We start from the raw sequence: 26,734 nt of genomic DNA, 5'->3' as shown, positions 1-26,734 counted from the left end.
CTCCTCCTTCAAGCATGTCACCTCTCAGGGATGGCAGTGGCTCTCCTAGGACCAGACTGCCCTCCTGCTTTGGTTCCTCCGCTCCGTGGTGCAGCACCCACCCTGCCCTCCGGACTCTCGTTGGTTCTCCCTCAGTAGACGGGGCTCAGTGCATGTGTGTTCGATCAGGAGTGGAGGGACCCATTTTTATGGGTATTTCAGGCAGGTCACCCTACCACCAAACCGTAAGCAATTCTCATCACCTTCTTTGTGTACCTCAACCCTGGTAGGACTTGGAGCTTCTTCAGTCCTGTGTATATACCTACTGGGACAGGGAGGGGGGTAGAGATTAGTGTACCCCTACTAAGCTCTGGAGCAGGTAGAGATATGCTAATTTCAGATAAATCCTCCCCGTTTCATACTTGAGGCAGGTCTCTTTAGAACTTGGTGACAGAGGGCGGGGAGGACACAGAGACTTGCAGCAGTAAGATAAATCCTGTCCATTCATTCACCCACTCATTCATTCAGGGGGCATTAGCAGAGCCCCAGTGAACCCCAGCCCCAGTGGCATGGTAGACAGGTGATTGGGATAATCTTCTGGGCTGATTTGCCAACTCAATCTAGTCTACCTCTGTGTAGCTTCTTATAATGTTTCTCCCGCTCTGGGATGTGCCTTTTTTTTTCTTTTTGGGTCACACCCAGCGATGCGCAGGGGTTACTCCTGGCTCTGCACTCAGGAATTACTCCTGGCAGTCCTCAGGGGACCATATGGGATGCTGGAAATCGAACCAGGGTCAGCTGCATGCAAGGCAAACGCCCTATCCGCTGTGCTATCGTTCCAACCCTGGGATGTGTCTTTTAACATTGTTTAATACATGAAATAAAAGCAAAGGAAATGTATTCTGTTTCATATTTCCACGCTTAAGTTTATGGAGCCCAGAAGAGATCTGGCATAGGGTAGGCATTCAAGAAATGCTTACCAGACTCATGGACGGGTGGAGAGACAGATGGATAAATGAATCTGGGACCCCTACTGATGAGAAGTTTCCCCTTGGTAGATGGAGAAGCTGGGCTGCAGAGGAAGTGGGAACTTGCTGAGGGGAATCAGAACTGGGAGGTGGATTCCATTCAAGAGTCTGAGAGCAAGAGGGAGTCTAGGGAGAACAAAAGGGAATGCCCTGCCACAGAGGCAGAGGGGAGGGGGCTGGGAGGGATGTTGGAATCATTGGTGGTGGAGAATGGGCACTTGTGGAGGGATGGGTACTCGATCATTATATGACTGAAATGCAAGTATGAAAGTTTGTAAGTATGTAACTGTACCTCATGGTGATTCACTAATTTAATAATAATAATAATACACTGTCACTGTAGCACTGTCCTCCCGTTGTTCATCAATTTGCTCAAGTGGGCCCAGTAACATCTCCATTGTGACACTTCCTGTTACTGTGTTTGGCATATTGAATACGTCACGGGTAGCTTGCCTGGCTTTGCCGTGTGGGCAAGATACTCTCGGTAGCTTACCAGGCTCTCCGAGATGGGCAGAGGAATCGAACCCGGCTCAGCTGGGCTGGCTGTATGCAAGGTAATAATAATAATAATAATAATAATAAAGTCAATTTTTTAAAGTGAAAAAGGAGGGAGTCTGGGGAGAACCCACACCCAGAAAAGGGTTTTGAAAATGTTCGCCTGTAGCAGAAGGCTCCATCTGCACCCCAACTTTCTGGAACCCCTGGGAATCTTGGGTGACTTGGATGCCGGCTGAGAGAGGACGGTTGGAATACCAACAGAGTCCCGGCTAGCCCTGACTCAGCTCAGGTCCATCCCAGGTGTTCGCAGGCAGTGGGATCTGGGCTCCCTCTGTGCTAGGGCTGCTCATGCACCCCAAACTTCCTTGGATTTAAGAGAATCCTTCCTTAGATTTAAGAGAAGGCGTGTCTGTGTTAAACGTGTTCTGGGGACTAGCTTCTCCCCTATGGAGGCTGATTGTTAAGATTGCCTGGTTGACTGTCTTCGCCTTCCCCTCAGCAGCTGTGTGTCCTGGGCACTTCATGCCTTCTCTGTGCCTTATCTTCCTGTGTCTGAGAAGAGGCAGCCAGTCATGTCAGTGCCCTATACTTGCCCCTCATCACATGGCAAACTCTATTCTCATCTTTCCCACAGATTAGCTGAATCTTCTCAATGGAAGGTAGGGATAGGACATTTCTTTTCTCTTTTCTTGTTTGTTTAGGGGGCCACAGCCATCAGGGCTGGGGTATACCTTTGGTCTGTGCTCAGAGGGCACTCCCAGCTGTACTCAAGGGACCATGTCGCCTTGGGCATAAATGCATGCACATTAGTGCTTTGAACCTGTCTTGCCTGCATTTTACAGATGGAAAAATCAAATCGAGGCTCAGTGAGGTTAGGGTGAGGTTGGAGGCCAGGCTGTCACTCTTCAGAACCTCCTCCTGCTCTAGGGTCCCCTACTGAGCTACCTCTGTCATCAGTACTGTGGGACTCTGGGGTCCCGAGGATCATTATTAGGGGCTCTTCAGAAAGGGATGAAATAAAGCAGGAAGACAGAGCCCAGGACCCTCCCCGACCCCCCAGCAAAACCTCCCAACACAGCCCAGCCCTGCCTGGCCCTCTCCAGAGTCCTGTGCTACTCTCTGCTCATCTAGGGGGAAAGTTAACTGAATTAGGGGGGAAACCACTTTATCAGACAGTTCTTTGTTTCCTTCAAGGGTGATCCTGAGACAAGGGGTGTTCCTCTGTGGTATCTTGAGTCTGAGTGCAAGGCCAGTTGGGAATCAGTGTATGGTTCCTTGTGCCAAGTCCCATTAATCGCTGGGTTTCCTCTGACAGAATGAGGAACTTGGTTTTACAACCTGCTGAGAAAACTGCTTCCTTTTTGGTTTATCTTGGGGACCACCTCAGGCTCTCCAGTTCTCCTTAGAAAGTCCCCCTTCTTCCCCGGATCGAGCAGACACTCTGATCCTTCCCTGCACTTGCAGGATCCTTCTGGCTTGTTACCAGTGGGCAACCCCAATATGCAGAAGATGGCTTGGCACCTCCAGGTGGGCAGGATGGGTCATCATTGATGTGAAAATCCCCCCACTCAGCCGGGTTCAGCTTTCACCTGCCACCTTTAAAGGCCTCTTGAAATACCCCCTGACACAAGGATAAAGAAACACAAGATAAGAATCTAAAACTCCCGGAGTAGGTAGTGGGCAGGGAGGAATTGGCAGCTAGCGAGTCTACCACCCCCAGTATTGCCTGGCCTCTAGCTGTAGGTCTCAGGTACTTAGAGCAGCCAACCCAGCAGCTCAGAGAGGATCAGAGTGGGGAGGCACTTGCCCAGGGTCACATAGGCCCATGGTGAAACAGGCCCAGCACTGGAGGGAGCAAGAACGTGTCTAAGTACAACCTGAGCATCTGCTGTCGGCCAGACACTGACTCTGCAGGGCCCTGAGGCCACAGCCCTGAGCCAGCTAGAAACCTATAAGCCTTGGGGGAATTCCACTCATGTGTGTGAGCATGTGTGTGTGTGTACATGTGCACCAACATATGTGTGCCTGTGTGCCCCTGCTTTTGTACCTGGTGAGCACATTTGGGTATGTGCATGTTTGTGCACTTATGTGCATAGACGTGTGTCCATGTGTGTGTGTGTGAGTTCACGTGCAAGCACGTGCCTGTGTATAAATGTATGCCTATGCAGGTGTGCACCTGGGTGTGAATGTGTGTCCATGTTTGAGCCTGTGCCTGTATGAGTGTGTGCTATAGTGTTGTACCCATGTGTGTTTCTGTGCGTGTGTGCTGTGCATATGTAGCATGTGTGCACACTCATACATGCATGTTTGTGTGCCTGTGTGCGTGATCGTGTATGTGTACCCATGTGTGTTCCTACAGGAGAATGCGTTCATGTGTCTACCTCTGTGTGCATGCCCACATGTATACCTGTGTATGTACCTGGGCACACCAATATGTGACCGTGAGATCTTATGAGCCAATCTCTCTTTTGATCCCCAAAATAGCCCTATGGGGCAGGTACAGGAGGAGAAACTGAGGCACAGTGTATTTCAGCATCCTAGAGCCAAGGGGCTGGAGCGATAGCACAGCGGTAGGGCATTTGCCTTGCACGCAGTCAACATGGCCGACCCGAGTTCGATTCCTCCGCCCCTCTAGGAGAGCCCGGCAAGCTACCGAGAGTATCTCGCCCGCACGGCAGAGCCTGGCAAGCTCCCCGTGACGTATTCGATATGCCAGACACAGTAAGAACAAAGTCTCCAATGGAGACGTTACTGGGCCCGCTCGAGCAAATCGACGATCAACGGGAGGGCCTTTACTAGAGCCAAGGGGCAGGAACTGGCTCCAGCGACTCCATGTGCCACATGCCCACAGACTTACTGTGGCCGTCAGTGTCTCAGGCAGTTCCACATACTGGACACCAGAGTAACTGCTCGTGATCTTGAAAACCATTTCACGGCATTTCCAGGGATTTTTGACAGTTCACACTGTAAATAGCTTTGTGACAATTCTAGACTCATAGATAATGGGGTGTTGAGCCCTGGAGGTTCCCAGAGAAGCCTCTGGAGGGCATGATTGCCCTGCTCCTGCAGCCTGCAGAACGAGAGGGACCCAATAAGAGTCCTTTTAAAAATACGGCCTGGAGAGATAGCATGGCAGGTAGGGTATTTGCCTTGCACGCAGCCAACCCGGGTTCGATTCCCAACATCCCATACGGTCCCCTGAGCACTGCCAGGAGTAACTCCTGAGCACAGAGCCAGGAGTAACCCCTGTGCATCGCCAGGTGTGACCCAAAAAAGCAGAAAAAAAATATGTCTCTTGGGGCAGAAGAGATAATGCAGTGGGTAGGGTGCTTGCCCTGAGCATAGCTGACCCGGGTTTAATCCCTGGCATCCCATATGGTCCCCTGAGCACCACTAGGAGTAACTCCTGAGTACAGAATCAGGGATAACCCCTGAGTATTGCTGGCTGTGGTCCAAAAACTAACATTAAAATATCATGTATATGTATAAATACATGTGTGTTTATAAACACATATAAAATATATGGTGGTGGGAAATGGGCACTGGTGGAGGGATGGGTATTTGATCATTGTATAATTGAAACCCAAGCACAAACATTTGTAAGTCTACAACTGTACCTCATGGTGTCTCACTAATAAAAATTAAAATATATATATATAATAAAATATATAAAGTTTTGAAAGTGGAGAGGCCTCCCTAGTAATACTACCAGAAACTCAGCTAACCCAGCTTGGAAACAGTTCGACGGTTGGATCCAGAAACAGCACAGCTCTGAATTAACAGTGCTCAAGGGCCACCAGGGTCTCTCCCTGGATGTTTTCAGTGGGGCATGCAGTGCTGGGGATCAAGCTCAGATCCTTGAACATATAAGGCATGCACCCCTAGTCTCTGAGCTAGCCTTCCAACCCTAAAATACCATTTACATTTATAAAATATAAAAACATATATTTATATATATTGAAAATAGGGGCCACACCCAGTAGTGTCAGGGGCCATGTGGTGGCAGTGACGATACCAGGGCCTCACGCATGCTAGACATGTGCTCTACCACTAGTATTATTGCCCTGGCCCTAATAATCTACTTCTTAAAAAAAACCTGATTTTTCTGAAGGTGTGGGTGACTGCTCTGTGCCCAGACTCCCACCAGGAGTGTGAATATGACTGTGCTTCATGAGTGGCATGGGAGGTGCAGGTACGTGGGGCTTTCTAGGGTCCTTCGGGATGGTGAGATGTTTGACTTGGGGGAGTGAAGGAGTTGGAGTTTTATGTGCTCATTTTGCAGCAGTTAGCTAAGTCCTGTCCACTCATTCATTCAGTGGACACTGGCAGTGTCCAGGCGACCCCCAGCTCTGTGCCTGGTCCTGAGTGCCATGGTGGGCAGGTGACCTCAGAATATGATTCCAAGCTGGTTTGCAGCTCAATCTAGTCTACCTCTGTGTAGCTTCCTGTAATGTTTCTCCTGGTCTGTGATGTGTCTTTTGACATTGTTTTAATACATTAGGTAAAAGCAGAGGACATTGTCCCTGTCACCGGTTTGCCATGCCTCTCAGAGCCAGGCTTTGGGTCCTTTCAGCAGTTCAAGTTCCACTCCTTGGACTGTAGAGGGCCAGGCAGGGGGCAAAGCCTCGTCCAGGCCCCAAACTGGATGCTGGAATCTTCCTGCAGGTCCCCCAGTCCAGGCATAAGTGCCACCGTCCCAAATCACCCAGGACACACAAACCCAGCGTCCTCCTTCTTCTGGACGGGTCCTGACTCGGGCTTCTTGGGAGAGCATCCCTCCTCAGAGTAGTAAGCAGAAGCAGCTCCCTCTTCTCCTATTTCCCCAGTGCCAGACCGCCAGGTGACAGAGAGCAGTAGAGCGGGACTCTGGCCAGCGCCTCCGGGAACACTTGGTTGGTTGGCCTTCGTGCGTGAGTTCAGCTGCAGAGTGAGAGGGAAGCGGAGCACCCGCCTCCTGCTTCTTAAAATAGTACTGAGACCCAACAGAAGAGAGAAAACAAAAGGGAATGCCCCGCCACAGTGATGGGGTGGGATGGGGGGGGGTTGAGGAGGAGGGATACTGGGATCAGTAGTGGTGGAGAATGGGCACTGGTGGAGGGATGGGTACTCAATCATTGTATAACTGAAACCCAAGCACAAAAAATTGTAAATCTACAACTGTACCTCATGGTGTTTCACTAATAAAAAATTTTAAAAAATAAAATGAAAATAAAAACCAATTTTGAATTTGAAAAAATAAATAAATAAATAAATAAATAAAATAGGGCTGAGACTTACATCTTCAGGCTCCACTTTCTAGGAAGCAGAATCTCAGCCCCTGCCACCTCTCCATCCTATTAACCCAGCCATCCCCCACCCCACCCCCATACACACCCTATCTTTAGTTTCAAAACCTACATTTGAACCCAAGATCCCTGGGTGTTTTACATGCTCCTGATGGCTTGGGCGAAGCTTGCCTAACCCCAGATAGTTTTTGCTTTGGGAGAGGGAAATGGGTACACTGGCGTTGGAATTATGTACATGAGAAACCATTACTAAAAGTATTAAAAGCCACAAAAATCTCAATCAAAAATAATTTTTTAAATTAAATTCTACAACGGCTCCCAAAACAAAAAGTCATTTTTGAAGAAGACATGGATTTGCACATAATAGGATTCTGGCTGCAACACCCTGTCTTAAATCAGAGGTTCCTAAACTTAGTCCATTGCCCCTTTTCAGGAAAAAAAAATGATAAATTACTCGGTATTGGAAATCTACCTTCTTTAAGTGATCTAGCATAAACAGGAAAAAAAAAATCCCCAAACTCCCACTCCCCAAATGCATCCAAGGCCACCTCACCCCTGCCCCACATTGTTCCACAACTTCCTGGGAGGCAATATCATGACCCTTTGGGGTCTGTCCTCCCGTTGTTCATCGATTTGCTCGAGTGGGCCCAGTAACATCTTCATTATGAGACTTGTTGTTACTGTGTTTGGAATATTGAGTACATCACAGGTAACCTGCCAGGCTTTGCCGTGCGGGCGAAATACTCTTGGTAGCTTGCTGGGCTCCACTGCTGGCCAATTTCCTATTTCAGTCACTGCCAAGCGCCTACTGAGGACAAGTGTGGCCTTGTCACGGCATGGGGACTTCAGCAAGGTTTTGGCCTGGACACCTGCTGCTCTGTGCAGGGGAGAGGGGGCAGGCCCAGCTGGGGAGAGAGCGCCAGGGCTGGGGGAGGGGCACACCTTACCAGCACAAGAAACTGACTGCCAGACCCAGCATCCCGGGTCCCCCAAACCCTACGGGACCTGAGCATTGAACTATCTGACTGTCCCACCTCAGCATTCTTGGGAAGCCCCTGCCACAAACACAGACAGCAGCCTGACAGCAAGAGGGGGTGTGGCTCCAGCTGCACGCTTCCTGCCCGTCAGCCACAGGGTCACACTGTCACTGTGCCTCTCCCAGGTGACCTTGGGCACATCCTCTCTGAGATGGCTGGAATGATTTTTTTGCAGCAGTTATAAAAGCGGGGCCCTCACCCATGTGCCATGTTCTCCAGGATAATCTGAGTGACCAAAGGCAGGTGGTGGCTGGTCTGCGCACGTACTGAGCTCTGCCTCACCACACCCAAGCCCACTTTTCACTCCCAAGAAAGAGACATCAAAGTCTCAGAGCTGTCACAGAGGGAATAAATTCCCCCCGGGGTGGAAGAATGGTGGATTCTGGCAGGTCAGGGAAGGGGGCAAAGCACTAGCGACTGAAAAGGAGTGAGACTCGTGGTTGCATGTGGGTGGGTGGGGCTCCAGGCCAAGAGAGAGCAAGTGCAAAGGCCCTGGGGTGGGAAAGTCATGGCTGGATCAGGGGCGGCAGGGGCAAGAAGGGAAATATGTCAGGGCTGGGTGTGTGGGGGGGGTCTGATTCTGATTGGACCAGAGACATTGCTCACAGGGCTGGGGGGCATGCTGTGTATGCTGGAGCCCCGGGTTCCCTCCTCAGCACCATACCATCTCCCAAGTACCATCAGGAGCACCAAACTGGGAGCAGAACCTGAACATTGACAGTAGAACCCACACCCCAACCCCATCTCCCCATTACAAGAAGGTCAGAAATTCTCATAGATTCTAGTCTATTTCATGGGGGTGTGAACAGAGGCAGATGCCTCCCGGGGTCTGCACCTGTGACAAGTAGCCACCAGCTGAGATGGACGGATGAGGTGCGTTTGCAGGGTCAACAGCAAGAAAAGCTACCATTCTGGCCACGTGACTCTTGCCGTTGCATTTTGGGGCTCTCATCCAGTAACCCCAAGCCACCAACTCTAGACCATCTTGAGCTTCCGTCTCTTTACCGCTCCTCCTCCTCCAACCAGCCCTGCTCCTGTGCCCAGCCCTGCCTTGCCCCAAAGCTCCCCCAAGGGCTCAGAGTCTGTATTCATTCCTTGTCTCCGAGCCCTGCCAGGGCCATCTTCACCGCTTTCTTTGCTGTCAGCCTGGCTCTCTGGCTCCACTGCAGGCTCCCTGGGAAGAGGTTCAAGGATATTCATGAAGCCACCACATCCTCATTCATTTGAGAAATTGTAGCGCCCACAAATTGTTCCTCTATGAGATAAGAACAGGGGCTGGAGTGATAGCACAGCGGGTAGGGCATTTGCCTTGCATGCAGTCAACATGACCGACACAAGTTCGATTCCCAGCACCCCATATGGTCCCCTGAGCACCACCAGGAATAATTCCTGAGTGCACGAGCCAGGAGTAACCCCTGAGCATCGCCGGGTGTGACCCAAAAAGCATAAATAAATAAATAAATAAATAAATATGAGATAAGAACAGCCAGATAAGCTAGTCCTTGAGGAAGCATGTCTCTCCCTTGAAACGAGTCAGGAAACGGTGCTCCTTCAGCTGAGGGGTGCAAAACGCTTCCATGGTCAAGCTCCAGCCCTCCCCACAAACCCTTGGAAGATGGTGACTACAGTTGTCCCATTGTGCAGAAGAGGAGACTGAGGTCCAGAGCAGGGAAGCCTGAGATGATGGTTTATCCTGCCCCAAGCCAAGATCACCACCTCAAAGTTCCACTGGATTTGAGTCCCTACTGTGGATTCATAGTTTACCTCTCCCCACGGCCCCATCTTCTGGGCATTGAGAATCCTGAAGACCTCTGGCCCCCACCCTTTCCCCAGTCATTTTCAGGCCAGAAATCGGGGCCCACCCCTTGCAGGGGGATGGTGCAATCTGCCCCCCAGGCAGGAATGCGCCCAGGAGGGTGGGGGTGGGGGGGTTCTCCAGTGTCTGAGGCTGACTCCCACATGTGGCGGTCTGCGCAGGCCGGCCGGAGCCCAGATGTTGTTTATTTCCTTTGGTCATTGGGGACATGCACACATCGTCCACTGCCAGGCAGGGATCGGAGGATGCGCTGCCCAGTCATCTCTGCATGGGGCCCCCCTACATGGTTCTGGAAACTTCCCCGGGACAGAGCAGGGCCCGGCCTCACCAGGGGGAAGGAGGTCATGGTTTCCTTCAGTCCTTCTCATCCTCCTTAACCCAGGGGGTCCTTCCGGACAGCTGGGCTGAATCCTTCATCCGCCATGACACACCACATTCTCATGCGAGACACGCTTTCCTGGGCACACCCCAGCGATGAAGAAACTCTACCCCAAAAGTGTTGACATCGGAATTAAACGTCCTGCACAGCTTGCCAAAGCAAGACGAGCAAGGTCCAGGCCCCGGGAGACATGGCAGGTGGTGAGAGAGACCATCCTGAGTCCTCGTAGGGTCCAGCCAGCTCATGTCCTCACACTGTTCCCGACAGGGTCAGCTGGTCTGGTTCTTCCTGGTCAGACGGGGAGCCAGAAGCACAGGGCGGAGAAGGTGCTTGCTTGAGGCCACCCGTGCAAAGGGCAGGGGCGGACTGGGGCTTGAACCCCAGCCACCCGCTATTCAGAGGCAGCAGGGCTCTGCCAAGGCCTCCGGCGACTCTGATTTACAGAGTCTGAGAACCCCCATCTTCTGTGCACTTCTAATGTGGTGGCAAGCCAGGGGCATACAGCTGACCCAACCTTCAGTGTCAGGGATAGTACGAGGGAAGGGTGGGGACTGCGGCAAATTAGAGAGCAGATGCCCATCTCTGTCCCTCCAGATGACTTCTTCCTGCCCTGCGGGGTGTCGGCAGATAATAGGACTCAGTGCAGAGCGTTCTCATGGCCAGCCTTAGAGGTGAAATGTACTGTCAAAGTTGGCAGTCTCTGAGATTGGGACCTCCCCAGCCGCCATCCGAAGCGTCCCCTGTTCCAGGCCAGAGTGGCCTCCTCTTGTCTCTGCCCTCCGTCCTTCCCTGGCTCCTGCTGTCCACCAAGGCCTGTGGCTCACCCGGGGAAAGACAGGGAACCCCGGAGTGGGCCAGACCCGCCTGGAGACGTGCGTGTGAGGGAGAGGAAAGGAACGCCCATCGCTATGTGCCAGGCAGGCCCTTGCTGCCTTGTTTGCACACACCCTAGGAAGGGCCAGGAGCTGCTGCCACTGTTTTCAGATGAAGAGACGGAGTCCCACAGAGATGACGGGGTGTTTCCAAGGGCATGCAGAGAGTAAGGGAGCAGGGTTTTGGTGGGGTTTGGCAAGGGCGTAGGGGAGACCACGAAGCTCACCCGGCTATGCTCAGGGCTTACTCCCAGCTCCGGGCACAGGGATTCCTCCTGGCAAGGCCCAGGCAGCCATAGGTGGTGCTGGGGATCGAACCAGCGTTGGCTGTGTGCAAGGCAAGCTTCCTCCCTGCCATATGATCTCTCCAACTGGCTTCCTGCAATGTAACTCAGGGCCTTGGAGCTTCTGGGGGAGGGACAGACAATGCAAATTTTTATTTCTTTTTGGGTCACACCCGGTGATGCACAGTGGCTACTCCTGGCTCTGCACTCAGGAATGACTCCTGGCGGTGCTCAGGGGACCATATGGGATGCTGGGAATCGAACCCAGGTCGGCTGCATGCAAGGCAAATGCCCTACCTGCTGTACTATCACTCCAGCCCCGACACACAAAACTTTTATCAAGTTCAATATACTGACCTCAACTCTAGTTTGCCAGGGGTCTGCCTTTGCCAGGCTCAAAGCTCAGAGTCTTCCCACACCATCTCGGGCTACCAGATCAGCACTGCCACCCCGTCACAGCTAAAATAAGCTAAAATAAGTGAAACTTGTTTCCTACAGTGCTTTCCCAGGATCTCTCAGCTGCCCTCACCCCAATGCTCATCCCCAGCCCTGGACCACACCCCAAGGACACCCTCAGTGACTGTGTTGAACGGACAGATGGATAGTGAGCGACGGGGAGCACAGCCCTGGGCTAACCCTTGTGTTCAGAGCTGTCATCCGCTGTCCCCTTTGTAAACTGCCAAGCCTGATGCCATGAATTTCACTGTCACTCCCTAGAAAATGGACACCGAAGTCTCAACTCATGCCCTGAGCACCAGGGGAAAGACCAGATGACTCAGATGTCATTTCAAGCCCCTTCATTGCTGGAGGGAGCATCTCAGGGTGACTCCACGGGGGCCAACTGGCTCTTTTGAACCAAGGGAGGACGGCCTTGACTGTGGGAAACAGTTGCTGAGTGAAAGCACGTGTGGTGCCTTACTGCTGATGCCAAGTCAAGTGCAGGGCGGTCGCACCAGAGACCAAATGCCTTTATCTAGAAAAACACTGTGAGAGGGGCTGGAGCCATCACACAGTGGGGAGGGCGTTGGCCTTGCACATGGCTGACCTTGGTTCAATCCCTGGTACCCCAGAGGGTCCCCAAAACTCCAGGAGTAATTCCTGAGTGTAGAACAAGGAATAAGCCCTGAACACTGCTAAGTGTGGCACAAAGAAAGGAAGAAAGAAAGAAAGAAAGAAAGAAAGAAAGAAAGAAAGAAAGAAAGAAACAAAGAAAGAAACAAAGAAAGAAAGAAAGAAAGAGGGGCTGGAGCAATAGCACAGTGGGTAGGGCATTTGCCTTGCACGCGGCCAACCCGGGTTCGATTCCCAGCATCCCATATGGTCCCCTGAGCACTGCCAGGTTTAATTCCTGAGTACAGAGCCAGGAGTAGCCCCTGTGCATTGTCGGGTGTGACCCAAAAAGCCAAAAAAATAAAAAAGAAAGAAAGAAAGGAGGGAGGGAGGGAGGGAGGGAGGAAAAAAGAGAAAGAGAAAGAAAAGAAAAGAAAAGAAAAGAAAGAAAAGAAAAAGGCAGCGAGAAAGTCAGTGTGCAGCTAATAACAGGTTTTCAGTGTCCCGATCCCCTTGAGGGACCATGGCACAGGCTGGGTGGGTGTGCTTCAGGCCTCTCACAGTGGCAGGGTCAGAGCTGCCACTTTGAGTCCTGCTTCCTGGGCAGGAAACAGCATCATTTGCGTTGTCAGTGGCCGGAGGCGAGTGGAGAAGACTTGGAGCAAGGCGGTGGCGTGCACCCGAGGCTCCCTTGGAAGATGGTCCGAAATTGTCTTTAGAGGCTGGGATGTTTCTAGCTGCTTTTGTCTCTGTGTGTCAGATTTATTTCTTTTGCTCTCCCTGCTTCTGAATTATTCAGGAGTGTCTGGTTACAAGTGACAGAAAATCTAACTCAAAGTGGCATGAGAACAAAAGAAGAGAACCTATGTGTCACCCCTTCCCCAGATAGCCCAGATACCTTGTGGCTCACCATCCTTGGGGTACTTGCTCTCCTTCAGATGGAGCGCCTCTGATCTGGTCTATACCCCCAAGCCTGGGTAGAAGAAAAAGAAACGGGGGCTGGAGAGATAGCACTGTGGGTAGGGCGTTTGCCTTGCACGCAGCCGACCCAGCGTCCCATATGGTCCCCTGAGCACTGCCAGGAGTAACTGCTGAGTGCAGAGCCAGGAGTAACCCCTGCGCATCGCTGGGTGTGACCCAAAAAGCAAAAAAAGAAAAGAAAAAAGAAAAAGAAGCATGCATACACACAGTTACTCACACACTCAAACACACTCACAGACATTCACTCACTCACACACACATAGAGTAACTCACACATTCACACACAGAGATACACACAGTTACACAGTCACACACTCACATTCACTCACACATACTGAGACGTACACATTCACACACACATACACAGACACACACTTTCACATTCACACACAGATACAGTCACACACATTCACATATAATCACTTGCATACACATTCACACTCACACACAAATACAGTCACACACACTACTCATAGTTACACACAGTCCCTCACATACACAAACACACACTTTCACACTCAAATACAGATCCACAGACACACACTTTCACACTCAAATACAGATACCCAGCCACACACTCACATTTACACACAGTACTCACATACACAGACACACACTATCACACAGATACACAATCACAAACACTCACATTCACACACAGTCACTCACATTCAGAGTCACAGACACACACAGACACTCTTTTCGACTCACACACGGATACACAGACACACACACATGCTTTTACACTCACATGCAGATACACAGAGACACACGCACATTTTCGCACACAGACACACAGTCACTCATACACATTCACACATGAATTGATTTTTAAAACATCTAGGACTAGGTCTTGTTGAAACCCCTAGCAGAGTTAGGACAGCCCCTGGAGTGCAGTGTCCAGATGGCCAAGCCCAGGTCTGTGCCTCGGGGTGGACACGGGGCCACATGAACCTTGAAAGTCAGAGGGTGGGGAGGAAGCGCCCTGTTAGCTGAGAGGCGTCACGGAAGTTACAGCCCACCGACGCCCCTCACCGTGTTTCCTGGAACAGTCTTGGCCCAGGGGCCAGAGGCCAGCCCCGACCACAGCTGTGGGCCCTGAGTAAATGCCTCGCAGAGAGACGGTGTGATTGGCCGGCCGGGCTCAGTCAGCTCCCCACTGGCCGGGGATCAGGGTCCTGCCACTGGTCATCAGAGAGAAGACAGTGTAAGCAGGGAAGGCCCTGCCCAGCACTCTGGGTTTGAACTTGTTGCTTCGCATGTCCCTGGACCCAGCCCAGCCACTTCACAAGCCTTCCTGGGGTTCTTACTCCCAGGAAACTTGTAGAACCATCAAGTTGGGATTTTTCTGAAGCAGAACTGTACAGACACTAGTTGTCACCACTTATTATTCCTAAAATTAGAATCCAAGTCTCTACACCCGTGCCCTGAGCGGTGGGGGGTGGGGAGGGCGGAAATAGTTTTGCTCTCTCTAAGGATTTACAGAGATGCCATGAAGAGCCAGAGGGACACCATCCGCAGCCCGCCAGCGGGAGGCGCCGTTACACTATGGAGCCGCTAGAGGGCGCCCCAGGCACTGCCAACATCAAGGGCTCAGCAGAGGCCCCAATGGCATAGACCCGGCTCAGTGCTGTGTGATGCTCTTTCTGGCTCAGTGCTGTGTGATGCTCTTTCTTTGCCTCTCTCGCCCTTTCTCTCCCTCTCCGGCACTCTCCCATCCCCAAACCTCTTCCCCCATTCCCCCATACATATTCTCTCTCTCTCTCTCTCTCTCTCTCTCTCTCTCTCTCTCTCTCTCTCTCTCTCTCTCTCCCTCCCTTTCTCCCCACCCCCTGAATCCCCCCAAAGGAAGGTTCTTGTCAGCTTCTACTATCTTTAACAAGTAAAAAAAATATCAACACCACTCTATAAATAGTGCTTGGAGTCCGTGTTCTTCAATCACAAGTCCACATTCGCGGCCAGTCCACTGGTGTAGAAAGGTGGAAGGCCACTAGTTATGCTTCAGACTGGAGGTAAGGGTGGAAGGATGGATGTGGTGACCGAGGAGAGGCACCATACTCGGGTGTACAGGCCTTTGGTGCTCTCAGAATCCCCATCATCTTCCCAGAAGGTTGAGAGGTGCAAGGAGAACAGGGAAGAACAAAAATGTGGTCCTTTCTCTATCCATCCCACCCGCAGGACACAATAAAGGTCAGACTGTTGCCTTTAAGTATCTTCTTGTTTTAAGATCTACAAACCTATAGGCAAAAGTGAAAGGGGGATACCCGCAGAGATAGTACAGTGGGTAAAGTACTTGCCTTGCATGTAGCTGACCAGGGTTCAATCCCTGACACCTCATATACACCCCTGAGTCCCACCAGGAGTGATCCCTGAGTGCAAAGCCAGGAGTATTCCCTGAGCACTGCTCATCGTGACCCCAAAAAACAAAAAAAAAAGGAACAAAGAAAAGAACAAAAGAAAGAAAAATGAAAGAGAAAGAAAAGGAAAGAAAGGAGGAAGGAAGGAAGGAAGAAAGAAAGGAAGGAAGACAAAGAAAGAAAGAAAGAAAGAAAGAAGAAAGAAATAAAGAAAGAAAGAGAAAAAAGAAAGAATGCAACCAATCTCTTTTAGGTCCCCAGCATTAGCTATGGTCCTGAGGCCCACCAGGAGTGATTTCTGAGCACTGCTGGATGTAACCCAAAGCAACAACAAAAATTAAATAGAAGAATTGTAAAATGAGGAGGGGGGTGGGGAGTGATGGGAGGGAACCTGGGGACACTGGTGCTGGAAAATGAACACTGGTGGAGGGATGGGTATTGGAATACTGTATGACTGAAATCCAATCACGAACAGCTTTATAATGGTGTATGTCACAGTGATTCAATAAAAGTTTTAAAAAACTGTAAAATGGTGCTATAATAGACATTTTCTATTTGCTAACCAGTTTTGCATATTCTTGCTATTTCCATATTTGCCTCAGATTTTAAGAGCTCAAATAGTAGTAACAAATGCTAAGTCCTTTCATGCCCAATTCAATCAGCTTAATCAATAGCTGAACAAATACAGTACTCCTACATTGTCACTGTCACTGTCACTGTCCTCCCGTTGTTCATCGATTTGCTCAAGCGGGCACAGTACCATTGTGAGAATGTTACTTGTCGTTACTGTGTTTGGCATATCAAATACGTCCTGGGTACCTTGCCAGGCTTTACCTATGAGCGAGATACTCTCGTTAACTTGCCTGGCTCCCGCAAGAGGGGCGGAGGAATCGAACTCAGGTCAACCGGGTCGGCCGCTTGCAAGACAAACGCCCTACTCGCTGAAAAGCTAAGTCCTTGTTTGTTCTCCAGTCCCTTTCCCCACGGGATCCTGAGGGATGCAGTGATCCTAAATTCAGAGTTTATGGGTCCTTTATATGTCATCATACAAAAGCCAGTGGTGTTAGGGAACTGCTTTGCAAGGTTTTCAAATATATATATATATATATATACATAAATGTGTATATATATGTATCTTTATATTTGAAAGAAGCTATATATAATATATATAGCTTCTTTCTGTAGGATTCATCATACAACCTGCATTTTTGTCTCAGCACTGTCTTTGAGATCAATTCATAAAAACATTCCATTTCTATCATTTGCAGTAGTAAAATATGTATGGCATATGCATTGTGTGGGGCTGGGGGACATTAAGCCACATCTGCTCAGTCCTTACTCCTAGCTCCATGCTCAAGGGCCAGTCTAGATGGTTCTCAGGGCTCACTCCTGGATCTGTGTTCAGGAGTGACCCCTGACTGGTGCTCAGAGGACCTTATGGGGTTCTGGGGATTTGAACCAGGGTTGGCCATGTACAAGGCAAGCACCCAACCCCTGGTTCAGTCTCTCTGGCCCACACAGTGCTTTCTTCTTCTGTTATTAAGACAGGGCTTTGCGATGAGCTATTATTAAGCAACGCTTCAGTAAACACCTTTCACCCTGCTTCTGTGCAAATACATAAGACCATCTCTGTGCCCATGACCCTTGAGACCGGAAACATCAGTGTGGCCCAGGAACCAGTTAGCAGTGCAAATCCTCAGGCCCCATCTCAGACCCTGAGAATGCCATTCTCCAAGGTGGTAGAGTGATCTGAGCCATCACCAGCTCTCTAGATGCTGACCTCGGACAGTCGACACCTACTATTTTGGGTTTTTATACCAGGAGACAGAAGACAAACTGCTGTGGTTTGGGCCGGGGGGGGGGGGGGGGCGGCAGGGAGGGAAAAAGATTCACAAGATGAAGTGAAAATTTCCTTTCAGCCTGGCCAGTCCTCATAATTGTCAAAAAAAAATTTTTTTTTAAATAGCCTATGGTGGGAACTGAGCTCTGTTCATTTTTTTCCCCTTTCATTTTGTTTTTGTTATTGGTGGCGCCTTTTCTTTTTCGTTTATAGTAGCTGGGAGTTTTTTGTTTGGTTGATTTGTGTATTTGTTTTTAGTTTTTCTGGGTCACCCGGACATACTCAGAAGTTATTTATTCCTGGCTAGGAACTCAGTAATTACTCCTAGCAGTGCTCTGGGGACCATATAGAATGTCAGGGATTAAACCTGGGTCCAGTGCTTGCCAGGCAAGCCGACTAGCTTCTCCCTACAGACAGACAACCCCCACACCCCATTTAGTACAGATTAGGTTTGTAAATGAGAAATCCAAATAACAGCAATTTAAAGGAAACAGGAAAAAACAAAAGATGTTTCTCTCATGCAACAGTTCAATTTTTCAGCTATGCCTGACAGTGTTCAGGGCTTACTCCTGGCTCTGTGCTCAGGGATCACACCTGGCTGTGCTTGGGGGACCATAAGGGGTGCCAGGGTTGGAACTAAGAAGGTTGGCTGTATACCAGGCAAATGCCCTCCCCGCTGTACTGTCTCTCTAGCCTTCTTCCAGATAGCTGTTTACTTGGGCAGCCCAGAGTTCAACCTTCCTCAGGAACTCAGGCTCTTCCTCATCTTATTTCTCCAACCTTCTCAACACTTGGTTTCTACTTCATGAACCCAGATGTGCTCCAACCATGATGCTCACAGTCCAACCTACAGGAAGGATAGAGGATGTCAAGGAGCACCTGTGCCCTTTACTTTAGGCCCCCATTGGTCGGATTTTAGTCACGTGGCCGTGTCTAGTCGCAAGGGTAGCTGGGAAATGTAGTTCTCAGTGACTTGATGGCACAATTGAGATGCTCACACATATGACTTGTTTCTCTCTCCCCTTCCCCCACCTTCCACCTTGTTCTGATGAGCAGCAGGGACTGGTCTGGGGGGAAACTGCACAGGCTGTGTCATCTGCTCGGAAGAGAACGGCTGCTCCACGTGCCAGCAGAAGCTGTTTCTGTTCATCCGCCGGGAAGGCATCCGCCAGTACGGCAAGTGTGTGCATGACTGTCCCCTGGGCTACTTCGGCATCCGCGGCCAGGAGGTCAACAGGTGCAAAAGTACGTGTCTCCTCCCTAGGCCCGTGCTAGCATCGGCTCCTGGGCCGGGCTGACCCCAAGACCACGTCTCAGCCCCCCCACAGCCACAGGGATGCCAGTGTGTAGCTAGGCTAGATCCAGACGCCGGCTTGATTCAGGCTGGTACTGATGCCCCAGGCAGCTCGGTGCCCTCCCTGGTGCCAGCCGGGACCCTTCACTTCTTCCCTAGTTAGCTGTGTGACCTCAGTATGTTCCTCACCCTCTCGTGGCATAACTCAAAAGGGAAAAGATTCTTGACTCCTGACTTGAATTATTGGGATGGTCTGTGACAGATCCCTGAGCTTTGATGGAAAGGGGGGAGGGGAGGCCTTTTCTCCTGACTCAGATTTGCTGGAAGGTCCATCTCATGCCCTTTCTGAACCTCAGATCAAATGAGAAAAGGAATTCTGGACCCTCAAATCCTAATGGCCTGTCGTGACCTTGGACACATTGCCCTCCCTCTGCTGAGCCCCAGTTCCAGTGCTTTCTCCTCAAAAGCAGCCCTGTTTGACGTTGGACAAGGTTGACATTCCAAGGAGACACAGACTTCTGACCCCAACACTAGGGCTGCTCAGAAACCCACTAGTGCAGCCGCCCTCCATGGGCTGGCCCTGACTCTGTCAGAGAACGCAGTGCCCTTCATGGGGTGGCCCCGGCTCTGTCATAGAATGTGATGCCCTCCATGGGGTGGCCCAGGCTCTGTCATAGAATGCAGTGCCCTCCATGGGGGTGGCACTGGCTCTGTTACAGAATGTGGCACCACCTGTGAGAGCTGCTTCAGCCAGGACTTCTGCATCCAGTGCAAGAGGAGGTTTTACCTGTACAAGGGGAAGTGCCTGCCCACCTGTCCGCCTGGCACCGCAGCCCAACAGAGCACACGGGAGTGCCAGGGTGAGTGGAGGCCTCCCTTCCCTGCCCTTTTCCTTCTCTCTCTGGAGCAGAGGTCTGAGGAGGAGGTCTAGGGTCCTGGAGACCATCACATGGAAGTCCAACTGTGTCAGGTACACACAGGAGTCATTCAATGGCACTAGATCTGATATAAACACCATCATTTCCATTAATGCCCACTCCGACATCCCTAGTATGACTAAGGAAAGCAACCATACTTGGGAGAAAAACAGTGACTGTGGAATAAGATGGAGTCCATTCAAAACCTAGCTCTAATATGTATGCATTTGTGAGCTTGATTAAGTCATCTACCTATCTTTCAGTTTCTCCAAATGTTTTTAAAAATGACCATTGAACCAACTTCCTTGAGGATAGGAACATAGGACTTGCTTCCTTGAGGAAGCAAGTGGGGTGGATGGGGTGAATGAGAGTGAAATGAATTACTACGGTTTGAAGAACTTACGGCATACACTAAGGAGCATCCAGGCAGTGTGCAATGCATTATAATTGCATCAGTGTCCTTGTCTCCCTGCTCTGTTTCCCAGTTGCTCCTTTATTTTTATTTTATTTTTTATTTTATTTTAATTGAACCACTGTGAGATACACAGTTACAAAGCTGTTCATGATGGGGCTTTAGTTATACAATGTTCCAACATGTGTCTCTTCACCAATGTCCATTTCCCACCACCAATGTCCTCAATTTCCCTCCCAGGCCCCTATCTATGGAAGGCCGCCTTCTTCTTCTTCTTCTCCTTCTCCTTCTCCTTCTCCTTCTCCTTCTCCTTCTCCTCCTCCTCCTCCTCCTCCTCCTTCTTCTTCTCCTCCTTCTCCTCCTTCTCCTCCTTCTCCTTCTTCTCCTCCTCCTTCTTCTCCTTCTTCTCCTTCTCCTTCTTCTCTCTCTCTCTGTATCTATCTATCTATCTCTTCTTCTTTCTCTCTCTGTATCTATCTATCTCTTCTTCTTTCTCTCTCTCTGTATCTATCTATCTATCTATCTCTATCTCTCTATCTCTCCTTTTGGTTTTGGGCATTATAATTTGCAGTACAGATCCTGAGAGGCCATCATGTTTAGTCTTTTGCCCACTTTCAGCATGCAGCTCCCATTCAGAGCGATCTCTTCCTACCATCATTGTCATAGTGGACCCTTCTCGATCCTAACTGCCCCCTCCACTAGCACTTGAGGCAGGCATCCAACCATGAACCAATCCTCCTGGCCCTTGTTTCTACTGTTCTTGGGTCTTAGCCTCATACTATTTTTTTCACATCGCATAAATGAGTGCAGTCATTCTATGCCTGTCCCTCTCCTTCTGATTCATTTCCCTCAGCGTGATACTCTTCATGTCCATGCATTTATAGTTAAATTTCATGACTTCATTTTCCCTAAAAGCTGCATAGTATCCCATTGTGTGGAGTGCCATAGTTTCTTTAACCAGTCATCTGCCTGGTACTCGGGTTGTTTCCAGATTCCTTAATCGCTCTCTCGCAGACCCCTGCCTGAGCTCGTGCATTATATCACTGTATCACTGTCCTCTCCTTGTTCATCAATTTTCTTGAGTGGGCACCAGTGATGTCTCCATTTGTCCCTGACACATGCTAGTGTAGCCCAATGGCATATTGGGGGCTCTTTCGGGGTGAGGGGAATGAGGACCATCATTGATACTGTTTTCGGCATTTCGAGTACACCACGGGTAGCTTGCGAGGCTCTGCCGTGCAGGCGGGATATACTCTCAGTAGCTTGCATGAGAGGGATGGAGGCTTTTGGGGCAGCCTCTAATCACCTTTACAGGTGTTCCCAGTCAGGCATATATGTGGTAAGGATACTTTCGGTAGCCCACCAGGTTCTCTGAGAGCGAAAACTAGACAATAAAAGGTCACACATTTGTGGCCACCTGCTTCTTGGAGCTTGGTTTCATAGTCTCTGGATCTTGGCCGTTGGTGGGATTACTCAGCAGTCGGTGGGTGCAACTGTCTGGCTACTGGAAGATGGGGGATCTGAGTGGAGGAGGCCCAGTCCCAATCCGAGTAGGCCAGGATATCTCATCATAATTATGAGATTATAACGTGCACTATAATCTCATTATAATCTGTGGTCTGTCCTTAGAGACACACAGTCAGACAGAGTCCTGCTCCCCTGGACTCTCAGTTGAAACACAAAGTTCCACCCGTGCATTCTTTCTGAGCTCTTCTTCACAGCCGTTCTAAACACGGTGGCTCCTGGCTTGGGCCACATCTCTCCTGGGGCAGCTCTGCATGACTCCCCTCCTGTGGTCAGATGTCTCCCCTGTCCCTGTCTGTAGCCTGCTGCCTCTTCTGGGTTCCTCCATCCATCACCAGCTCCACGCCTCCTGGGCTGGCCTCCCCGGAGATATGGACCTCTGCTGACTCTTCTCTCTTCCTCATCCTCCCTCAGATCCAATCCGCTCATTCCTTCCTTCAAGAGAGAGTCATTAGAGCATATGCTATGTGTCAGGCACTGGGGGCCAGAGCGACAGTACAACAAGCAGGGCGTTCGCCCTGCACACAGCCAGCCTGGGTTTGATCCCCGGCATCCCATATGGTTCCCCAAGCACACCAGGAGTGATTCCTGAGTGCAGAGCCAGGAGGAAGCCCTGAGCATCACCCTGTGCCTCCTGCCACTGCCCCCCCCAAATCTTACAGATGGAAGTTTTAAGTTATGACATCTATTAAAGACCTGTGAATATATATATATATATATTAAATAGAGTAGAGCAAGAGGGAAATTCTCCAGGGAAAGCTGGAATTTTTAAGAATAAGAAGGGACTGGAGAGATAGTACAGTGAGTAAGGCACTTGCCTTGGACCCAGCCAGCCCTGGTTTGATCCCTGGCACTGTATTTAGTCCCCTGAGCAATGCCAGGAGTGATTCCCTGAGTGCAGAGCCAGGAGGAAACTGGGTGGACTCCCCCACCCCACCCCCACAAAAAAAGTGTATATTTGCCAAGAAAATGGGCAAAGCTTCTCTCCCTCGTGGTTGGGACTATTTGGTATAGAGAGCAAAACAGATCTCAGGGTGCGTGAGAGGTCAGCGTTGGGGGCAGGGGGTGGTGCTGAGATAGAATAAAACTCCCTGACCCACTCCATCTCTGCTTGCCCTCGTCTCCTCACTACACACTCACACACACACACACACACACACACACACACACACACACACACACACACCTTCGCCCATGACTGTGATCCTGGCCCCAGCCTCCTGCCTGTCTCTCTAGCTCAGGCTCCCAGCCAGATTCTGTTGATGTGGCGCTGAGACTAGGATTCTGCTCTGCTCAGAGAGACCTTCCTGTGTGGTCCCACAGTGCTCCCTCTGGTGCCCATAAGCCAACCTCTAAGCCCCTCTCCTTTGTTCCTCCTCCATTTGAGGCCAGGCTCCAGTGGCCCAGATCTTTTTTTTTTAATTTTTTTTTTTTAATGAATCAACCGTGAGGTACAGTTACAGACTTACAAGGTACAGTTACAAGACTTACTTTTGTGCTTGCATTTCAGTCATTTCAGATCGAGTACCCATCCCTCCAGCAGTGCCCCTTCTCCACCACCAATGATCCCAGTATCCCTCACCCCACCCACCCCACCCACCCCCCGGTGGCAGGCACATTCCCTTTCACTCTCTCGCTCCTTTAGGTCTGCAATAGATGCCCCAGATCTAAACTAGGGCCGATTACCCTGACAACTTTGCCTGTGTCTTTTCTCTCCCCTGGTGCTCTCTTCCTTCCTGCCCCCCTCTGAACCTGGCTGAGCTCCCGGCCCCACTTCCAGATTCAGGTCAGGGGGCTCCTCCTCCAGGAAGCTTTCTGGGCTTCTGTGAGCACCTGATTGCTGTCTGAGTACCCTGCTGATTGTGAGCTCTAGGAGGCCGACTCGGGTCTGTCTTATTTCTTTGGCACCCCAGCACCAATCCAGCCCCTGGCACACACAGCAAGTCCTCAATCTTGCTTTTCAAGTGAATGCATACAGTCTAGGAACCATGGTTCTCAGGCCTGCAGGCCTGGGTTCTGGGGCTCCCGCTTCCTGAGGTGTCTTCTGAGATGCGAGTCCCTCTGTGTTCCCTGGGCTGCCTTTTTCCTGCCCTGGGCTCAGCGTTTTAATCTATAAAATGGGTGTGTGAGTCACCACTCCTATCTCTGTCTGCCTCTCAAGGACTCTTTTTCACAGAGGTAGGTTTGGGTCACACCTGGCAGTGCTCAGGACTTATCCCTGACTGTGCTCTGTGATCACCCATCACTGGGATGGAGAAACCATCTGTGATACCGAGGATGGACCCAGATAGTACCCGCTGTTCTAGCTCTCTGACCCAGAGAGCTAGAACAGCGATTTAAAGAATCCTATGGCGGGGAGGGGGGGGCGGGGCTGGAGTGATAGCACAGCAGGCAGGGCGTTTGCCTTGCAAGCGGCCGATCTGGTTTAATTCCCAGCATCCCATACGGCCCCCTGAGCCCCGCCAGGGATAATTCCTGAGTGCAGAGCCAGAAGTAACCCCTGTGCATCGCCAGGTGTGACCCAAAAAGAAAAAAAAAAAGAATCCCATGGGAAGAAATGAATATTTAATTCTCAAATTTGTCCAGGCTGAGAACTTCTCTTCATGTTTTCTCCCCCTCGCAACAGCATGGTCTACCCCCCACCTTAAGTTAAAGAGAAAGCACGATTGAGCTCAACCCCTGTATCTTGGTCCTGCGGGCCTCCAAGCTGACCAGACATCTGCGTGTCCGGCCACAGCCCCCCACTGTTGCCCCTTGATCCCCAGCTGCCCCACCCCAGGGAGGCCACCTGCTGAGCCCCACCCCAGCCCTGACCCCTCCCCAGGACGCCTTCCTCTTCAGAGTCACCCTCCGTGGCTTGACCTTCTGCTTCCTGGATGCTCCTTAAACATCTCTCCTTGGGGCAGCCCGCAAGACCCTCTCCTGGGGGGGAACCGAGCCCGTCAACCCCTGTATTTGCTGCCTGACCCTCTCTGACATCTGTCTGTGTCTCTTTCCCCCCAGAGGAGTGTGAGCTGGGCCCCTGGGGTGCCTGGAGCCGGTGCATGCACAGCAGGAAGACGTGCGGCCTGTCATGGGGCCTGGAGACCCGAGTGCGAGAGGCCGGCCGAACCGGGCCGGAGGAGGGGGCCAGCTGCCAGGTGCTGTCCGAGTCCAGGAAATGCCCCATCCAGAGGCCCTGCCCAGGAGGTGAGCGCCAGGATGGGGATGGGGATGGGGATGGGGGAGCATGTGGTTAGACCATGAGTGGCCCCAGGACACTGCCACATAGTACACAGTATCCAAAAGGTTGCTGGAAGGTGGCCTGTCACCCACACCTCCAGGGGCTAAGACTGGTCCTTCCCGGGGTCCTTTCAAAGGTCTCCCTGGCAGGGCCCAGTCCCGGGTGCTGTGGGGTGATGCCTGTCCTTTACGCCGGGAGCACTCCACCCACAGAGGCTCCCTCAGCATCCTGGAGGCTGGCTTGGTGCCCAGATGAAAGGACCCCCAGTTGACATTCAAGAATGAAAGTGCGTGCCACCCACAGCTTGCTTCCAGCCTTGCCGTGCGGGTATAGGAGCTGCTTCCTAGTCTCCGTGGCTGTGGCCCTTGGGGAGAGAAGTACGGGGAGGGACAGGCAGTGTGTGAGCATGACCTGCGTGTTGGGAGGCGGGAAACTGGCACTTTCGGGCTGCCTGTGTTCCCGCTAAGCTGAGGTCATCTCACCTGCTGATCCAAGAACTGGCAGAACATTCCAGGTGGATCAGTGCAGAGGTGTGGCGGAGGCTATGACCCAATGACCTGAGGAACAGAGGGGAGGTCAGTGAGTAGGGCCAGGTGGATGACAAGAACCACGATGGCCCAGGTCCCTCATACCTGCGGAACAGGGCGGCCGGACTGTGGGGAGACATACAGGGGACAGAGCAATAGTACAGGGATGGGGCACTTGTCCTGCTCATGGCTGACCCAGGTTCAAACCCCGGCACCCCACATGATCCCCCATGTCTGCCAGGAGTGATCCCTGAGTGCAGTCAGGAGTAAGCCCTGAGCACCATTAGGTGTGCCCCCCCCCCCATATAGAGAGAGTTGGGGAGAGAATAGTGTACAGAGGACACTGGAAATCCCAGCCTGCATGGTGGGGGTGGGGTGGTGTTATTTGGGGGGCGTTACCAAATTCTGTCACTGCCTCTGTGTTCTGAGGGCAGAGCCAGGGTACCAGGTAAGTTGGAAGGTGGTGCTGAGATCTGGACGAAAGTTTCAGTGCCTAAGGGAGGGTCCTGGCGCTCCCCCTAAGGCTACCCCAGAGCTGACTGAGGAGGCCTCCTGAAGCTGCAGGGCTCGGCAGGTCAGATGAGGACCCCCCCCCCGGGGTGGGCGCCCTAGGACAGTGAGCTCCCCTAAAGAGCTGAGGTGGGGCTGGAGCAATAGCACAGAGGGTAGGGTGTTTGCCTTGCACACGGCATACCTAGGTTCGATTCCCAGCATCCCATATGGTTCCCTGAGCACTGCCAGGAGTAATTCCTGAGTGCAGAGCCAGGAGTAACTCCTAAGCATCACCGGGTGTGACCCAAAAAGCCCCCCCAAAAAAGAAATAAAAGAGCTGAGGTGACAGTGGGGGCCAAGCTGTCCTGCAGTGCCAACAGGAGTCAGCATGAGGTCAGTGTCCGAGTTACTCTGCCCTCTGCTGTCTGTGAGGATTCAGGGGCTCCAGCCTGAGACACACTGCCCCCTGCACCCCCTTTGCAGAGCGAAGCTCCAGCCAGAAGAAGGGTCGCAGGGAGCGGCGCCCGCGCAAGGACCGGAAGCTTGACCGCAAGCTGGACGTGCGGCCCCGCCGGCCCCAGGCCTGAGTGCGCGGATGTGACCAAGACGTGACTGAGACGTGACTGAGACGTGACTGAGACATGACTGAGATGTGACTGAAACATGACAGACTTCACTGAGATGTGATAGAGGCGTGTCTGAGACATGACAGAAAACACCATCTCCAGCCCCTCCTTTACTCCTCAACTCTTGCTTCTCTCCCTTCTTCTTTCTTTCCATGTCACTATGCTTTCCCCTTCCTTTTCCTATGTTTCTCCACTTCTCCATCTTCCCACCATCCCTCCCTCCCTCCCTCCCTCCTTTCCTTCCTTTTTTCCTTCTCTCTCTTTTTCTTTTTCTTTCTTTCTTTCTTTCTTTCTTTCTTTCTTTCTTTCTTTC

The 26,734-nt window shown here is 51.3% G+C and overlaps 1 protein-coding gene across 1 annotated transcript in view; it reads left to right on the top strand.

The window, feature by feature from the left end:
• The window catches only part of LOC130030310 (R-spondin-4), a 37,462-nt gene extending 11,080 nt beyond the window's left edge, over positions 1 to 26,382 (top strand). The window contains exons 2-5 of the mRNA XM_056121556.1: positions 18,463 to 18,651; positions 19,420 to 19,560; positions 24,557 to 24,742; positions 26,279 to 26,382. Coding sequence (XP_055977531.1) covers positions 18,463 to 18,651; positions 19,420 to 19,560; positions 24,557 to 24,742; positions 26,279 to 26,382 — 620 coding nt within the window. The remainder of the gene's footprint in view (positions 1 to 18,462; positions 18,652 to 19,419; positions 19,561 to 24,556; positions 24,743 to 26,278) is intronic.
• Positions 26,383 to 26,734: the final 352 nt, after the last annotated feature.

The sequence above is a fragment of the Sorex fumeus genome, unplaced genomic scaffold (genome assembly GCF_029834395.1).
Source record: "Sorex fumeus unplaced genomic scaffold, SorFum_2.1 ptg000044l, whole genome shotgun sequence".
NCBI lineage: Eukaryota > Metazoa > Chordata > Mammalia > Eulipotyphla > Soricidae > Sorex > Sorex fumeus.
The sequence above is the reverse complement of the archived record's forward strand: the minus strand, read 5'-3'. Positions and strand labels throughout refer to the sequence as shown.